At 38.1% G+C, this 18,363-nt stretch overlaps 1 protein-coding gene across 2 annotated transcripts in view; it reads right to left on the bottom strand.

Annotated features, from left to right (window-relative positions):
* The window catches only part of CNTN4 (contactin 4), a 1,027,325-nt gene that overhangs the window by 329,807 nt on the left and 679,155 nt on the right, over positions 1 to 18,363 (bottom strand). For both annotated transcript variants that reach the window (XM_040245968.1, XM_040245967.1), the window contains one exon: positions 16,868 to 17,043. In XM_040245968.1, the coding sequence (XP_040101902.1) occupies positions 16,868 to 17,043 (176 nt within the window). The remainder of the gene's footprint in view (positions 1 to 16,867; positions 17,044 to 18,363) is intronic.

Raw genomic sequence — 18,363 nt, 5'->3', positions numbered from 1 at the left:
AGACCCAGACAAAACCACGCTAGTACCAGAGCACTTACAAAGTACTGGAGCACTAAGAGACAAAGCAGAGAAGGACTACCCTGGTGGTCCAGTGGTTTGTCTTGTAATGCAGGGGACATGGGTTCAATCACTGGTCTGGGAACTGAGATCCCACATGCCAAGGGGCAACTAAGCCCACACACTACAACTAGTAAGCCCATGCACTCTGGAGCTCATAAACCACAGCTAGACAGCCTGTGAACCACAAAGGAAGATCTCACATGCCACAACTAAGACTCAATGCAGCCAGATAAATAACTATTTAAAAAGGCATGAAAAGTGTTTTTAAAAAGAAAGCATAGCATTTGTGTGCTTATGTACATTTTGTACATGAATAGGTGAAGGCATGTTGATAAACATATAAAGTACATTTCCCTGGCATATTTAATTTTCATAACTCTAAAATGTTATCATTATGCACCTTCTATAGATGAGGACACTGGGGTTGAAGTAGTGTGGAAACTTTTCAAGGTCACACAGCCTGTTGGTGGTAAATACAGAGAATATTATAAAGGCAATGAGGGGATTGAAAAGTCTAAGAAAATTTATGAGAAATTACTTACAGTACTCTAGTGGAGATAGGAAAACTGACATTTCAAAATAAATCCTGGGTCAAGAGTCTTCTTTGTTCTGAGAAAAACCACGAAGGACCCTTTAACATATGCAAATACACACCAATTACCTCTTCACAGTTTTTGGAAGAGTTAGAAGTGGAGATGTGCTGGCCAATGTTAAATGGTCTGGTTGCTTATTTAATAGTTATCCTAGGACTTCAATGCCTTAGAGAAGATTATTTCTCTATGGATTTGGAGTGTGCCTGGCCTGTAAAACACTGATTGCTCTTAAGAAATTGCAGGCATTCTTGTTTGAGAGGTTGTTTGAGGAAAACAGAACTGAGACTCTGAGGAGTAAAAAAAAAAATGAGTTCTTCCTTAAATTTAGAGAACCAGTAAATTAGGTTGTCAAGGCTCCAATGTGATGTTATTTAAGATTAGATATCCTAGAAGTTATCGATATTAAATTTCACATGACATTCCCAAAGGCAATATGCTTTGCTTATAGGGAAAGCAGGATGGAGTCTATAGTTAATGCAATATACACATCATGTTTCTTTGATCTCATGACAGAAAAGAATAATCTTTTCATTAACAGTTTTCGGACAAATGAATATCCACATGCAGAAGAATACATCTGAAAACATTTAAAAAGAATGAATTTGGACTCCCAACTTTAAGACATCCAAAACTTAACTCAAAATAGATTATATAGATGATTCAAGCTCCTGTAGGGCAGAAACCAAAAACAACAACAACAAAAAACACTGTAAAGCAATTATCCTACAATTGAAAACAAACAAAAAAAATGGATCATAGTCCAAAACTTAAGAGCTAAAACTATAAAATTTTTATTAGAAAACATAAGATTAATTTTTTGTGAGTCTGGATTCTTAGATGATACCAAGAGCATGACACCAAGAACAAAACGAAAATAGATAAACTGACCTCATCAAAATGAAAACTTTGGTGGTTCATATGACATTATCAAGAAAGTGAAAGACAGCAAATCATATATCTGATAAGGAATTTGTATCCAGAATTAAGTAATATTATAATACAACAATGGAACACCAAACAATACAATTAAAAATGAGCATAAGATTTGAAACTGTGTGGATCACAACAAACTGTGGAAAATTCTTAAAGAGATGGAAATACCAGACTACCTTACCTGCCTCCTGAGAAATCTGTATGCAGGTCAAGAAGCAACAGTTAGAACTGGACGTGGAACAACAGACTGGTTCTAAATTGGGAAAGGAGTCGTCAAGGCTGTATATTGTCACTGTGCTTATTTAACTTATATGCAGAGTACATCACGGGAAATGCTGGGCTGGATGATACACAAGCTGGAATCAAGATTTCTGTGGGAAATATCAATAACCTCAGATATGCAGATGACACCACCCTATGGCAGAAAGTGAAGAACTAAAGAGCTTCTTGAAGGTGAAAGAGAAAAGTAAAAACCTGGCTTAAAACTCAACATTCAAACAACTAAGATCATAGCATCCGGTCCCATAACTTCATGGGAAATAGATGGGGAAACAATGGAAACAGTGAGAGACTTTATTTTCTTGGGCGCCAAATCACTGCAGATGGTGACTGCAGCCATGAAATTAAAAGACACTTGGTCCTTGGAAGAAAAGCTATGACCAACCTAGACAACATATTAAAAAGCAAAGACATTACTTTGCTGACAAAGGTCCATCTAGTCAAAGCTATGGTTTTTCCAGTAGTCATGTATGGATGTGAGAGCTGGACCATAAAGAAAGCTGAATGCCACAGAATTGATGCTTTTGAACCGTGGTGTTGGAGAAGATTCTTGAGAGTCCCTTGGACTGCAAGGAGATCCAACCAGTCCATCCTAAAGGAAATCAGTCCCGAATATTCATTGGAAGGACTGATGCTGAAGCTGAAGCTCCAATACTTTGGCCACCTTATGTGAAGAACTGACTCATTGGAAAGCCCCTGATGCTGGGAAAGATTGAAGGCAGGAAGAGAAGGGGATGGACGACAGAGGATGAGATGGTTGGATGCCATCACCAACTCGATGGACATGGGTTTGAGCAAGCTCCAGGAGTTGGTGATAGACAGGGAAGCCTGGCATGGTGAAGTCCATGGGGTTGCAAAGAGTAGGACACAACTGAGCAACTGAACTAAACTGAAATATAGATCTCCAAAAACCAGGCTTCCCTAGTGGATCAACAGTAAATAATTCACCTGCAGTGCAGGAGCCACAGGAGACTTGGGTTTGATCCCTGGATCTGGAAGATCCTCTCAAGGAAAGCATGGCAACCCACTCCACTCCAGTGTTCTTGCTTGGAGAATCCCACAGACAGATGAGCCTGGCAAGCTACAGTCCATAGGTGTCCATTGCAAAGTGTCAGACACGACTGAAGTGACTTAGCAGGCAAGTACATCTCCAAAAGCAATGTTATAACGCATAAGTTGTAATGCATAATAAGTTGTTCAACATCAACAGCCATCAGGGAAATGAAAATTAAAACCATAGCAAGATACTACTTCACACTCACTATGACAGCTACAGTAAAAAAAGACAATAAGAAGTGTTGATAAGGATGTGTGGAGATTAGAACCCTCATATACTCTTAGTAGATTATAAAATGATTGAGACAATTTATACAACAGTTTGGCAGTTGCTTAAATGTTAACATAGCATTACCATTTGACCTAACAATTCCACTCCTAGGAATATACTCAAAAGAAATAAAAACATATGTCCACCTTGAAAAACCTGAAAATGAATATTTATATTACATTACTCAGAACAGCCCCAAAGTGAAAACCCAAATGTCCAACAACTGATGAATGCACAAAATGGTATTATTTCCATACGGTAGCCTATTACTTGTCCATAAAAAGAAATTAAGTACATGCTACAACACAGATGAACTTTGCTAACATCATGCTAAATGAAAAAAGTCACAAAGGCCACATTTTACAAAATTCCACTCACATGAAATGTCCAGGATGGGCACATTCATAGAAAGTACATCAGTGGTTGTCAGAGGTGGGTGGAATGAGGAATGACTATTAATGAGAACAGGGATTCTTTTTTTAGATGATGAAACGGCTTTGAAACTAGATGGTGGTGATGGTTATACAAACTTTGTGAATATGCTAAAAATTAAGTAAATCATACATCTTAAATTGTTGAATTATATGGCATGTGACATAAGTTAATAAAACTGTTACTAAAGAAAAGTGGCAATAAAAGTCAAAGGTAACACTTTAATGAATATTGTTTAGAGACAAACAATAAAAAAGTACTCAATTCAGGGAAACAGACTATTTTAGAACAAAACAGTACCTCATAGGCTGGCAAAGGCCAAGGCATTTCTGTTTCTCTTATTCTTACACTGGCTGATTCATATATTCATTCAGTTTAATTTATTCCACAAGGACTTATTCAGCACCTATTTACTCATAAACACCTATTCTCTAGGTGATAACATTTGAATACAGTAGGAGAAAGTAACTGTTGAATTAAAAGTAAGAAAATCCATTTGTTGACTCTCTCATACTAACTCGCCCTCATAAATTTGGCTACTTAAAAGATAGTCTATAAGATATAATTAAATTTTACGAAGTCAAGCTAATAGATTGCTCATATTATAACACTGAATTTGGGGTGAGAGAGAAGAAAATGCTATGGAAAACAAACAAAAAATGTGAAACGCTAATGATATAGGACAATGCAAATATTTGGCAGCAGATTAACGCTGTACTTGTAATTAGTGTACATCCTAAATACATATATCAGGAATAAATTACAGACCCGGTTAACACAGAGTTTAATCTCTGGTAAAATATCTAACAGAATAATTTAATTCTTGGAAAAACACAGACATGCATACGTGGAGAGACACACATACTCCTTTCATCATGTGTTTGAATTTGTGATTTAACCTCTGAACTCTAAGGCATTTGTTCTGTCCAGGGATCACATATTACAGCTATAAAGTAAAAACTAGCCAGGATGGTGCATAAAATACACGTCAGCTAGGAGCCAAGGGGCTTGTTCCGATTTAGAGCCCACTCAGTGAAAGGTGCGGAGCGGGAAGACAGTGGCATCAGCCCTTGACCGTACAGGGGCTTCTGCAATCAGAAATGTCATAACAAGAATCATAACAATACGTGAGGGACCATAGTGAAACTGTTACAGACACAGGTCGGTCAGCTACTTTCAACGTGGTAACAGCCGGTTTCGAGGACTTTAGCATGCCCGAGAAAGGTCAAACTCAGGGAAAATGACCTAGAAAAAAGAAGTCCAGAGAGAGGGTCTAGGGGCCAAAAAAAAAAAAAAACTACTCAGAATCTTCAAATCCTTACTCTATGGAGAATGAGCCATTCCTGCCTATTTCAGAAAAGGCCTATATGATGCTGTTCCTGGAGAGAGGCAGAAATATGCTGGTGAAAAGAAAAGGCTGCTCTGAGCTTCTGCAGCTACATTTTTTCAGTATTTCATCAGATCATACTACATACAGATTAAAATCCCCTTTTATACTCCCCAGAGGAAAACACAAAGCATGACACAAAACTGGCCCTGATTATCCCACATTTAATCAAGGTTATCCCTCTCAATACTTTGCTTCCTGATACAGCTGAGTTCAGTGTCACTCCTACGTGGTTTTAATTTCTCCTTGATAAATGTGGCCGGGAAAGAAAAGATAAAGATCCCGGCATACACTGGTCACTAATTTCCTAGTATGGACATAATCAAGTTACCAAAAATTTGGTGGCTTACAATAATAGAAGCTTATTCTCTCTCATTCTGAAGGGTTTTAGCCTGAAACCAAGGTGTGAGCTTCCATGGTAGCTCAGCTGGTAAAAGAATCCTCCTGCAATGCAGGAAACCCCGGTTTGATTCCTGGGTTGGGAAGATCCCCTGGAGAAGGGCATAGGCTACCCACTCCAGTATTCTTGGGCTTTCTGGGTGGCTCAGACAGTAAAGAACCTGCCTAACAATGTGGGAGACCTGGATTCGCTCCCTGGGTTGGGAAGATCCCCTGGAGGAGGGCATGGCAACTCACTCCAGTATTCTTGCCTGGAGAATCCTCATGGACAGAGGAGTCTGGCGGGCTACAGTCCATAGGGTCGCAAAGAGCTGGACACGACTGAGCAACTAAGCATCAGAAGGTATGGTCAGGCTGTGCTCACTGTGAAGGCTCTAGACGAGAATGGCCCCTGAGCCCTTCTAGCCTCTGACCGCGGTTGGCAGTCCTGTGTGCCCAGGCAGCTTCTCTCCAGTCTCTGCCTGACGATCACACTGCCTTCTCCTGTGTCTTCTCTTTTGTCTCTCAAAAGGAACTTGCCATGGAATTTAAGGTTCAAACGCTTAATGCCGGATGATCTCCAGGTCCTTAATTTAAGTATATCTGAAAAGGCCCATTTTCCAATTTGTTCCACAAACTGCATTCTCATTTTCACTCAGCATTTTTTGCCTCTTGGTATAATGCAGTTTTCCAAAGTGTTTTCCATTTTAGCCAACAAAATCTTCACATTGAAAGTTCTAGATGAATTATCTTTTGGTAAATTACCATTTTAAACCACTACAAGTGGTCAATTGGATTTTGAATTTGAATCTTAATCTGTCACAAACAAACTCTTGGAAAAGAATGGGATACTATTTTCTATGTTGACACCTCCTCCCATTCAATTCTGTTTCTACTTTCAATTATCTGGCAACACCTAATTGATGATTGACCAAACATTCTTAGAATGCTTCTGAATTTAAAAAAAAAAGAAGAAGAAGAACTCTGTATTCATTGATTCACTCATGTACTACTTGGAGAAGGGAATGGCACCCCACTCCAGTACTCTTGCCTGGAAAATCCCATGGACAGAGGAGCCTGGTAGGCTGCAGTCCATGGGGTCGCTAAGAGTCAGACACGACTGAGAGACTTCACTTTCACTTTTCACTTTCATGCATTGGAGAAGGCAATGGCAACCCACTCCAGTGTTCTTTCCTGGAGAATCCCTGGGGTGGCGGAGCCTGGTGGGCTGCCATCTATGGGGTCGCACAGAGTTGGACACGACTGAAGCGACTTAGCGGCAGCAGCAGCATGTACTACTCTTTGTCACCCAAACAGACACCAAATTGGACTGAGTTATTGTATATGTAATAAACAAATTTGGTTAACTAGTATCTCTATGTTACTGAAGGGCTTCCCTGATAGCTCAGGGAAGAATCTGCCTGCAATGCAGGAGACCCCGGTTCTATTTCTGGGTCAGGAAGATCTCCTGGAGAAGGGAAAGGCTACCTACTCCAGTATTCTGGCCTGGAGAATTCCATGGACTCTATAGTCCATGGGGTCTCAAAGAGCTGCACACGACTGAGTGACTTTCACTTTCACTTGACTTGCATACATTACTGAGTATCATGGAAGAGGGAGAAAGCAAATGAGAGTAATGCTGTATACTTGTGAATTTCAATTATTTTTTTACATCAAAATTCATAACTGCCTACATCACTAAGAATCAACAGCACACCCATGTACTGACTAGTTATAAAGTTTATTTTACGAAATTTTCAATAGACACCCACTCTCACCAGTAATGTCTTTTTAGTATTATAGTAAGTGGCAAACAATCTTAAAGGAAACCAACTCCGAATATTCAATGGAAGGACTGATGCTGACGTTCCAGTACTTTGGCCATCTAATCTGAAGAGCTGACCCATTGGTAAAGACCACGACGCTGGGAAAGTTTGAGGGCAGCAGGAGACGGGTGCGACAGAGGATGAGATGGTTGGATGGCATCACCAACTTAATGGACATGAGTTTGAACAAACTCTGGGAGTTGGTGAAGGACAGGGAAGCCTGGTGTGCCTCAACCCATGGGGTTGCAGAGAGTTGGACATGACTCAGTGACTGAACAATAAAGTGGCAGAAAGTATCTACTAAAAGCAGTATTTCAGAAACTCAGCAAATTTTGGTTTGAATTCTTCTAACTACTCAAATGAGAAAATGTTATTTTTTTTTAATGGAGAATAAAAGCCCTTCATTGATATATATTAGCAGCTTTGCCATCCAAATATTTCTTAGTTAAGATTTAATTGACCTAAATATTTACAAATTATTTATCCAAATAGTCATCCATCAACATTTTATTGCTCAGAACAAAAGTTTGCCTATTTAAGCATCCTTTCTAATTAAAAATCAGTCAAGTCAGTCCTGGGTTTGGCCATCTATCAAAACCCCAGTTATTGTTCTGATTGCATATTTCATTCTTTGGCTATGAAAGATAAACTAATTACTGGATATTAAAAGCAATGAACATTTGAAATTTACTGTGAATACACAATGATCAAGGCTCAAAAACCATGTTGCCAAAAGCCTCAGTCAAGTACAGTATAACACTCTAATTTTAACACATTAATCTCTATTACCATCATTGCCACAATTGTCAGATGGTACTCAAGGAAAACTCAGACAAGGCTCACTATAGTACCCACAAGAAGGGTCTTTTTCAATGATGCTTTCTGATCATCTACTGCTCATCAATGTGATCTTTTCACCATAAAAAGCGTTGACTGCCACATAACTGATAAGTTAACTGAAATTAATCTCAGGATGGATTGCTTTATTGATGTATCTTATACATATATAGAGAGAGGTCATAGAAGTAGAACATGGGGTGTTTTTTGCACCTAAGACTCTCTTTCATATATTGTCTTCATCCTTCCTTTTTCCTTTCCTTCCCTCTTTTATTTCCTTCCCCATAATACAAGCTCAGGAGGTAGATAGGCAGGGTTTGAATAGAGTACCAACCTAGTGCCTTTTCCCACTTCATGCGAGGTTCCAACAGAGTTCAGTATATCCATCGCTTCCTTCAAAAGAACACCACCTTGCCATGGCCAAGACAGCAGGCAGGGGACTGACTTCTGCTGAGTGACTTAATTTTACCATAAGCAATTTGGAGGTACTTATGTGTGAATTATAGTCATCCCCAGCAGGAGATGATGAGTAGCATAAGTCTTTTGTTCTGAAGATCCGAACTGTTGTAAAATAGCTGAACTTCTTCCAGGAACAAGGCCCCAAACAATGTTTATGAAGCAATCAGTCTGACAGGCTAAAATCTGGAGTTATTGGATTAGTCTCTTGGAGGCTCTTCATAATAATCTACATTTAAAGTACATCTCTTTCTCATGTCGGGGAGGAATAATATGGGAGTAAAAGAAAAAAAACTTATAATAATATGTCATTTACTGCTTGGGGATGTAAAGTTTGCCAACCCACACTTATTTATCATAAAACATCAATATTCAGAATGTTTTACAACTTAGCAATAAATTGGAAATTTGCATATTAACTTTTAGAGAAGAAATATTGTTATTAATTATTCTCATTATGGAACCTAAAACCAATTATATTAAAATTAGAGTCACAAATATATGCATAATTGTGGTATATACATTATGGTTTTAGATATTAATGGTAAATCAACATTATGACAACATCAAGGAAGCCTATAATTAAAAAACTAAAAACAAACAAAATAATAATGAAGTCTATGAAAGGTTGTAAACACATTTAGAAATCAAGTTTGTGTCTACAAAAGAAACATTTTACTAACCGCTCACATCTATAGTTTCCACATGAATTCCATGAGAAACAGTACTTTTAGCTGTCATAGGGGAACTATGCCTGTCATCTGCCCAAAAGTAAGGTGGCCAGATTCCGATGCTGGGTCCTCTCCCTTTCATTGCACCCTTGGTTAAAGTTACCTCATTTCACTAATCTGCAGATTCTTAATTTATGAGATAAAATTAATGCCTATACTTCTTCGGGTTATGTTGAAAACTAAATGGATGCTTCCAAAGTGCTTAGCATAATCTCTGACGTGCAGTAATTGAATTGTAATAAAAAATAATAACAGTTAACATTTATTAATGTGTACTAGACAATAATCTAGGAGTATTTTGTTGTTATTCCCGTCGCCTAGTCATGTCCGACTCTTTGCAACCCCATGAACGGCAGGACACTAGGCTTTCCTGTTTCTCACCATCTCCTGAAATTTGCCCAAGTTCAGGCTATTGCTTCCAGCCATTTCATCCTCTGACGCTCTCTTCTCTTTCTGCCCTCAATCTTTCCCACCATCAGGGACTTCTCCAATGAGTTGGCTGTTTGCATCAGATGACCAAAATACTGGAGCTTAAGCTTCAGCATCAGTCCTTCCAAAGAGTATTCAGGGTTGATTTCCCTTAAGATTGACTGGTTTGATCTTGCAGTCCAAGGGACTCTCAAGAATTTTCTCCAGGACCACAGTTTGAAGGCATCAATTCTTTAGCTCTCTGCCTTCTATACGGTCTGGCTTTCACAATCTTACATGACCACTGGGAAGATCATAGTCTTGACTATATGATATGTACCTTTGTCAGCAAAGTAATCTCTCTGCTTTTCAACATACTGTCTAGGTTTGTCATAGCTTTCCTGCCAAGAAGCAATCGTCTTCTGATTTCATGTCTGCAGTGATTTTTAGAGCCCAAGAAGAGGAAATCTGTCACTACGTCCACCTTTTCCCCTTCTGCCATGAAGTAATGGGGCTGGATGCGATGATCTTACTCCATTTTACGGATAAAGAAACTGAGGCAGAGAGAAGGACCCTGTCCCAGGTCACAGGGTTATAGAATAAACAGTTTTAACCGAGGTACTCTGACCTCAGGACATGTGTTCTTATCTCATATACCTAACCTCTTAATAAAGGTTAGTTGTTATTTTTATTTTTAAAAGACAGAAAAGAAGTGGAAAATAGGGGAAAGAGAAGAAAAGACAGATGAAAAACACAGAGGCAACTATTTCATCATTTTTTCATGTTAGGAATTATTCTAAGCTTTTACTAGGAATTATTCTTATGTCTTAAAATTTAATCTTCATAACAATCCTAAAAAAGAAGTATTGGATGAGAAGTCTCAGTTCTAGCAGCAGTATAAAACACACAAAGTGGAAGGGAGCAATGGACAACATTGCACTCTATTTAAACTTAGGCAAAAGAGTATCTCAGTTTCTCAAGCCCACATCCACAAGTTTTAAAATAGTGACTTGGATATTTTGTAAGCCTGTAAGTGTGTATTACTTTTAAAATCCATATCTATATGTCAGAGAACAATATTGCCCTGTTGACTAACTGCAAGGTGATTCTCAAGCAGATTTGGGCTGGTATGGTGGTGCTAGTGGTAAAGAACCCGCCTGGCAATGCAGGAGACATAAGAGATGTGGGTTTGATCCCTGGGCTGGGAGGAGCCCCTGGAAGTGATTGTGGCACCCCACTCCACTATTCTTGCCTGAAGAATCCCCATGGACGGAGGAGCCTGGTGGGCGACAGCCCATAGGGTTGCAAACAGTTAGGCATTACTCATGCAACTGAACACATATGCACACTTGGTTGTGAAGTGGGTGGTGAGGATGGTGGAGCTGGAGCACTTCATTCTATATAGATCAGCCCCTGAAAAAATCCCCACCACGAAGCAGTGAAAAATAATAAACTGAAATTCCTTCCAGTCCTGGCCTGATCTTCTGATTCAGTTGCCTACCTAAGAATTAAAGAACAATCAACTTGCTTTTCCCCTTGCAGGGTGGAGCGCTGAAAGGAAGTTGCTAAACACTTTACTGAAACTACGCATAATCTCAGGCCAGGTTTTGAGGATACAAATCAACTTCAATGGCATTTTTGATGTGCTCAGTGCATGAACTTTTTTATTAGGCTAAGGCCTCCCGACCCCAAATACCCTTATCTGGAATTAGGATACTAACTGTCTTCTACACAAGCTCAAGGTAGAAATATTTGCATCTCCAAAGCACTACCAAAGGAGCATCAGAAAGTCCTTGAACAGAGTGGTTCAACTCATGTCCCACACATAGCCTGATGACTTTAACATCCAGTCCTTATAACTTATTCATTTATTCAACAGTTATTATTGCAAGTTTACTAAATGCCAGGTGCTGGATAGACCCTGGTAAACTAATCAATAAAGTTTGCTAGCCCAAGGTGAAACACAAGGACTAGATGGTAGAAAGGGCATTGGTAGTCTACCATTAGAAATAGGCTCAGTGACAGATAGAGAAGTGGTTGCCCCTGGCTTAATATTGCAGAGGATGGAAAACAAAATGTCCTCCAAATTACATTACAACACTCTATGCTCATGAAAATGTCCACACCTCATCAGTTATGCTGTGCCTGTTTAATCAAAGAAAGATTTCTGTCCTAAAGATATTAAACTAAGAAAAGTAGAGGTCCTTAGAGGCATCACCTCCATTAACTATAATTTTTGCTTATGTGAATTAATTCATTTTTTAAATGCTGAATACAAGAGATTACCAAATTCTGTCTATAAAAGCAGCATGATAATATTTTAAAAATAAACCATAATGATATCAACCTTATAAGAGTGTCATACAGATAAAATTATAGAAGGTATATAAATGATATTTGAAGGTAGAACATATTAGATAAAGATGAAGAGTTTTTTTCCCTTATAAATCAAAGTGAGTCTAAAGCAGACACAGGACAAGGTGCCCCAGATTAGGAACTAAACCTGCTGTTCTTTGGCTTATACTTATTAATTATGTAAATAACAGTAATGCAGTTATTTCAATCTTTAATTTTTTTTAAAAAGATATAAGTCAGGAAAACATTAAGGTCCATTTCAGCCATAAAATCATTTAATTAAAACTGAAGAAATAGTCTCACTTGTGTATTACTGTGCAGTAAGTATGGTCAAAAGATAATATTTTTTTTCCCTCAATGATTATGAAAATGCTTGGGGAGAAAGCAAGCATTCAGTAACGTTCAAAAGATGTGATTGTCATACTTTACCTCATGTCACTTAAAAATAGATATTTTATTCTAAACAATTAAAAAGAGTTTTTGAAGAGAGTCAATGTCTTTTAATTTTTTTTTTAATTTAAAAAGGATAGAAAAGAAAGATCTATAAACTACATTAATAATCAAGGTGACAGACTCTAGAAAATGACTACAAGAGAAAGGGTGCAAGTTTACAAAAAATATGTATCATCCCCCAAATAAATTTATACATATATTTTCTTTGTGGTATCACTGAATAGGTAATTGATAAAGGAATTCCTTTATTCCTATATATAAATCATTCTAGACTCTGGAGATACAGACGGGTCATGGAGAATCCCAGGGACAGGGGAACCTGGTGGGCTGCCGTCTATGGGGTCACACAGGGTCAGATACGACTGAAGTGACTTAGCAGCAGCAGCAGCAGAACTTAGATTATATTAAGGGAGTCAAATGGAGAGAAAAAAGAAATACACAAACTTGTTTCATGTCATGGTAAGTCCTAATGATTGAAAAAGATGCTGTTATGTAGAAAAGTAGAGGGCTACAAGAAGACAGACAGAGGACAGGAGAAGAAATGCTGCTGCTGCTAAGTCGCTTCAGTCGTGTCTGACTCTGTGCGACCCCAGAGACGGCAGCCCACCAGGCTCCCCCATCCCTGGGATTCTCCAGGCAAGAACACTGGACTGGGTTGCCATTTCCTTCTCCAATGTGTGAAAGTGAAAATTGAAAGTGAAGTCGCTCAGTCATGTCTGACTCTGTGCGACCCCATGGACTGCAGCCCACCAGGCTCCTCCATCCATGGGATTTTCCAGGCAAGAGTGCTAGAGTGGGGTGCCATTGCCTTCTCTGGAAGAAATGCTAGGAACTGCTTTTGCAGAGACTGTGTCTAGGTTAAACATGCTGCTGCTGCTGCTGCTAAGTGGCTTCAGTCGTGTCCGACTCTGTGCGACCCCATAGACAGCAGCCCACCAGGCTCCCTCGTCCCTAGGATTCTCCAGGAAAGAACACTGGACTGGGTTGCCATTTCCTTCTCCAATGCATGAAAGTGAAAAGTGAAAGTGAAGTAGCTTAGTCATGTCCAACTCTTAGCGACCCCATGGACTGCAGCCTACCAGGCTCCTCCATCCATGGGATTTTCTATGCAAGAGAACTGGAGTAGATTAGACATGCGTGCGTGCTAAATTGCTTCAGTCCTGTCCGATTCTTTTGCAGCCCCATGGACTGTAGTTCACTATGATCCTGTGTCCATGGGATTCTCCAGGCAAGAATACTGGAGTGGGTTGCCATGCCCTCCTCCAGGGTATCTTCCCAACTCAGGGGTCAAATCTGCATTTTCTGCACCAGCAGGTGGGTTCTTTACTACCAGCGTCACCTGGGAGGCCCAGGTGAGACATGGTGCTATGGAAAATTTCTCTTGGGAGGTCATATCTCATTTGAGAACAGAGAATCATAGGAAGTGAGCATGTGAAGGATCAGGAGAAAAGCAAATAAGGCAGGGAGAGTGAAAATATCAAGGCGCTGGTGCAAAAGATCATTTGTCATCTTCAAGAAATGAAAATGAGACTATGGTAATGAATTTGAGATTTATTCTAAGTGCAGTACAAGGTGTAATGCAGGAAAGTGGAATGATCTCATTTACATGTTTAAAAGATTACTCTGGCTGTTTTATGATAAATGGTTAGGGAAGAGCTAGAGAAGATGCACAGAGAGCAAGTATAAGCGGATGTGTAGAAACAGTACATCTTGATTTCCACCAGGCAAAAGTCCGCATCACTCTAAGAACAAGTAGGAGAAATGGGTTCAAGTGTAGTATGTTCAGGTAAATTTGTAGCTACCTGAACAAGAGGATGTGAAGGATATTGGTTTATAAATTTAATCTCATTTTAGTGGACATTCTCTACTGGCAGGCTGCCCTGTCCAGGTCAACATTTTTTATCAATTATTTGAATGGACACACGCTTATCACATTTTCTGCTACACTGAATGAGAAGGATAATCAATATGCCAGATTTTTTAAAAAAGATTTAAAACTATTTCAACTGTGATGGAACAAAGGGTCACTACTCAGAAGGTGAATGTAATAGAAGTAAATATAATATCCTGAATTTAGGTAATAAAATAACATGATTGGAGAGCTCTGGATTAATAGCCATTCATGAAAAATCAATCCTCTGAAATAAAGTTGAAATATGAGGTTGGAACTTTAAAAACAAAAACAAAACCAGTGAGTATCATTGTCAGTCCCATTCGCCAAAAGAGACGTTCATTTCATAAGATACTACTGTTCCTACTGTCCTCTGCAAAGGTCAAGATACATGCATAGAATTAAGTACATTTCTAAAGGGTCACTGCTTGATATATAATTGAGTGTAATTGTGTTGTGAAGAAATTGGTTGTGGATTAAGTACCTAGAGAAGAAAATAAATATGGGACAGGGAGTATGACCATATTTTCAGATTTGAAGCCTAACCAAAATGATAGAGTAAGTACCAGAAAGGAAGATGAGAAATTTAAATACCTACTTCAATTTCAAGGAAGAGATATTTGAACTTGTTTTTGTGTTTTTGCACAACTAGAGCAACTATAGTTCAGGATGCTTTGTAATGAACAGATAAGTTCTCTGTCTTCAGAATTTTTCAAACTGAATGATTATCAACCAAGGATTCTGAGAGTTGTAGAATATTAGGTATGAAGAGAGGGGAAAGCAGAGTAGATGCCAAACTCAGGCTACTCAAATGCAAAATGAGTGAGAGAGCTTTTACTTTGGCTGAACTGTCCTATTTAAACGTGCATCCGACTCTTTATGGCCCCATGGACTGTAGCCCACTAGGCTCCTCTGTCCATGGAATTTTTTAGGCAAGGATACTGAAATGGGTTGCTATTTTCACTTAAAGGGGATCTTTTCCATCCAGGGATGGAATCCACATCTCTTGTGTGTCCTGCATTGGCAGGTGGATTCTTTACTACTGTGCCGCCTGGGAAGGCCCTGTTTAAATGACTGTAGCTGAATATGAGATTCTGTCTTTCCAATACTTTTGGTAGTAGAAATGTATGGACTTTTACAAAAGGAGAGTCTTAAGAGTTAGTAATTTATGTTTTAATTGTCATAAATTAGAAAAACGAAAAGTTGCTCCTGGTATGTTAATCTCTTTTCTGGTGCTATTATTGTTACTGTTTTTTAAAATTTCCTACACTGTGAAATCCAAAAATAAAGAAATTTAATACAGAGGTTTCCCTACTCTAGGAGTTTATGATCATTTTCTAAAATGAATCCAAGAAAATCTCCTTGTTAAAAATAAATATAGATATTAGATTTGTGTTAAACCAAGAGAAATAAACACTTTGGTTCTATACCACTTAATCAGATATACCCTCCTTTTTTTTTCTGCTCACCTTAGATTGTTTGGAAGACTACCTCAGACGAAATTAAAAAATAAAATAATCCTGGAGTTCCATATATACCTAATACTTAGAAAACTATTTCTCAATTAATAAAAATGCCACCAAATGGCAATAATAGAGTAAGCACTGGGTATTAGGTATATTTGGTGTTGAGTTTCCCGAGAAGATTTTATTAATGAGACTATTTTACAGTGTTACTGCCAACAGATTTTGTAATTAGGAAACCTTTGACATTAATGCACCGCTATATGAGTTGGGATTTTACACAAGGAAACATATAATCATAAGCAAATACATAAATGCTTTAATACAGCTGAACAGCCATTCTCTAAGGCATCTATTTTAAATGTGTACTGACTGCTCCTGCCCGTGGATTTTACTTTCAACTTGCTATTTCTAAATTCCACTATTTTTCCACATGCTCACAAACTTTTATTAGGCGGTGGTCTTAAGAGATAGTAAATTCGTTTTTGAATGTTCTAAACCAGAAATGGAAGAGGTAAAGCTTTGATTGTCTCTACTTTTTGTTTATGTAATGGCTTTCAAAATGTCCCTTTTCTTTCAAAGAAGAAAAAGAACTAGAGAATTACAGGATTAATACACTACCAAGGTTTTCTCTTTTCCAGCTGTGAGCTTCATGGCTAAATCACTTCGTACATTGATTATTAAGTTACTGGCAGTTCCATTGCTTGCTTATACACACTCTCCTTAAAATGTGTGTGTATAACCTGTTGTATATGTAAACTTTATGTGTATAAATTTGAGTGTATGTGAATTTATGTGTATAGAGCATGATATAACCAAGTTATCATATAGTCAAACTATCTCAACCCTTTTAAATTCAGAAGAATACATCTTCCCGTTCAGATTTACCATTTATCCTACAAAAAAGATATTTTACAAATATTACAAAAGGTAAAAAAGACCAATATGACAAATTGAAATCTCTTTGATCTTTTAAGATAAACTGCTTTAAAGGTTGATTGGTACAATGGCACAAAAATTCAAAGTCACATTTGCAATACGATATAATTGCTACTTACAAGCAAACTGAAGCTTTGCTTCTCTGCTAACAATTGTTCCAAACGAGTTTGTTGCTATGCACTGGTACATTCCAGCATCTTGGGTTTTATTGGGGTTATTGATCAACAAGCTGCCTTCAACAACACTGTAGCGGAAATCCATACCAATGTCAACATCTGTTCCGTTTAACTTCCACCTATAGTATAAAAATGCCAGTAGATAAAGTTTTGTAATATTAAACAATATTTCTGAATTGTCTAAAATATATATAAAAAAGCTACAAATAGCATGAAATATCATCTGTGACTTTTTTTTTTTAACCATGGTAAAAAAAAAAATTAGAAAAGCTCTACATAGAAATGGTGTCAACACAAACGTTTATGACATGAGCACATCCTTTTTAGGTAAACTGATATTAAAATTTTAACACCTGTTTTTATGACTATTTACAGTGCTACAGACACTCCACTCCTTTTTTTCTTTTTTGGAAATTTTCCGTAGCATCTTGTATAAGCATCTTCAAATAGCACTCCTCAGTAAAAGTTCTTTTTCTGGTTTGCAGTCATTCTTTAATAGGTCTATAGAGATAACAGAATACCCCACTTTTGGGTAGTTGGCTGAGTATTTGATGAAATTGCAGCAGATCTGCTTTGACTTGGTCCTTAATATGACTGAAATGGCTGACTATAAAGCAGAGGAATTCTATTGATTTAGAGCTGTCTTAGGAATCAAACTAGCCTTAACCGTGTATCACTTTGAAGATCTCCTTAGCTACTGGCACTCAAACATCAATCAACCAGCCCAATAAACTGTAGACCAGGCCATTAGGTAACAGAGGCAAAGAGGGTTTTCTTGTTTTCCTGTTTGTTTACTCAGATCATCTAAATCTGAATACACAGTCTGGCCCAATAAATCAGTTTTAGTGGGACTCATACATTTAAACAGCAAAACTTTAGTAACAAAATCTACTTTTTGTTTCCTTTCTTTTTTACTAAACAGCCAATAACATTCCAGAGAGTTTATTTTAACCAAAGGGCCTTTCAGTAAGTTGTTTTAATATGTACAAACTTTCAAACTAATATAATACAATGACTGCCTTGTTTTTTCCCTCTTCCTTCCCCACTATCCTACATAAAATATTGGCTTGACCAAAAAGTTCATTTGGGTTTTCCCATAACATCTTACAGAAGAGCCCAAATGAACTTCCTGGTTAAACCCAAATCAGGTAACAAAAACAGCATAGTCAGAGTATCTGAATTATCATCAACAGTTTCCTAGGAGCATTCACACTAGGGGACTAAAAATAAAGCAAGACTAGAGCACAAAGAAAATTGATCAGAAGCAACAACAGGATTAAAGAGTGAGAAACAGTCATTTTATTTCCTTCAAACAAACAAATAAAAACACAATATTTAAATGCATGCATATACATACTCTTACGTATCAAGTACTCTTGCCTGGAGAATCCCATGGAGGGAGGAGCCTGGTAGGCTACAGTCCATGGGGTCGCAAAGAG

This window comes from Oryx dammah, unplaced genomic scaffold (genome assembly GCF_014754425.2).
Source record: "Oryx dammah isolate SB20612 unplaced genomic scaffold, SCBI_Odam_1.1 HiC_scaffold_9, whole genome shotgun sequence".
Taxonomy (NCBI): Eukaryota; Metazoa; Chordata; class Mammalia; order Artiodactyla; family Bovidae; genus Oryx; species Oryx dammah.
Note: the sequence above shows the minus strand (reverse complement) of the source record. Positions and strands in the feature narration are given on the sequence as shown.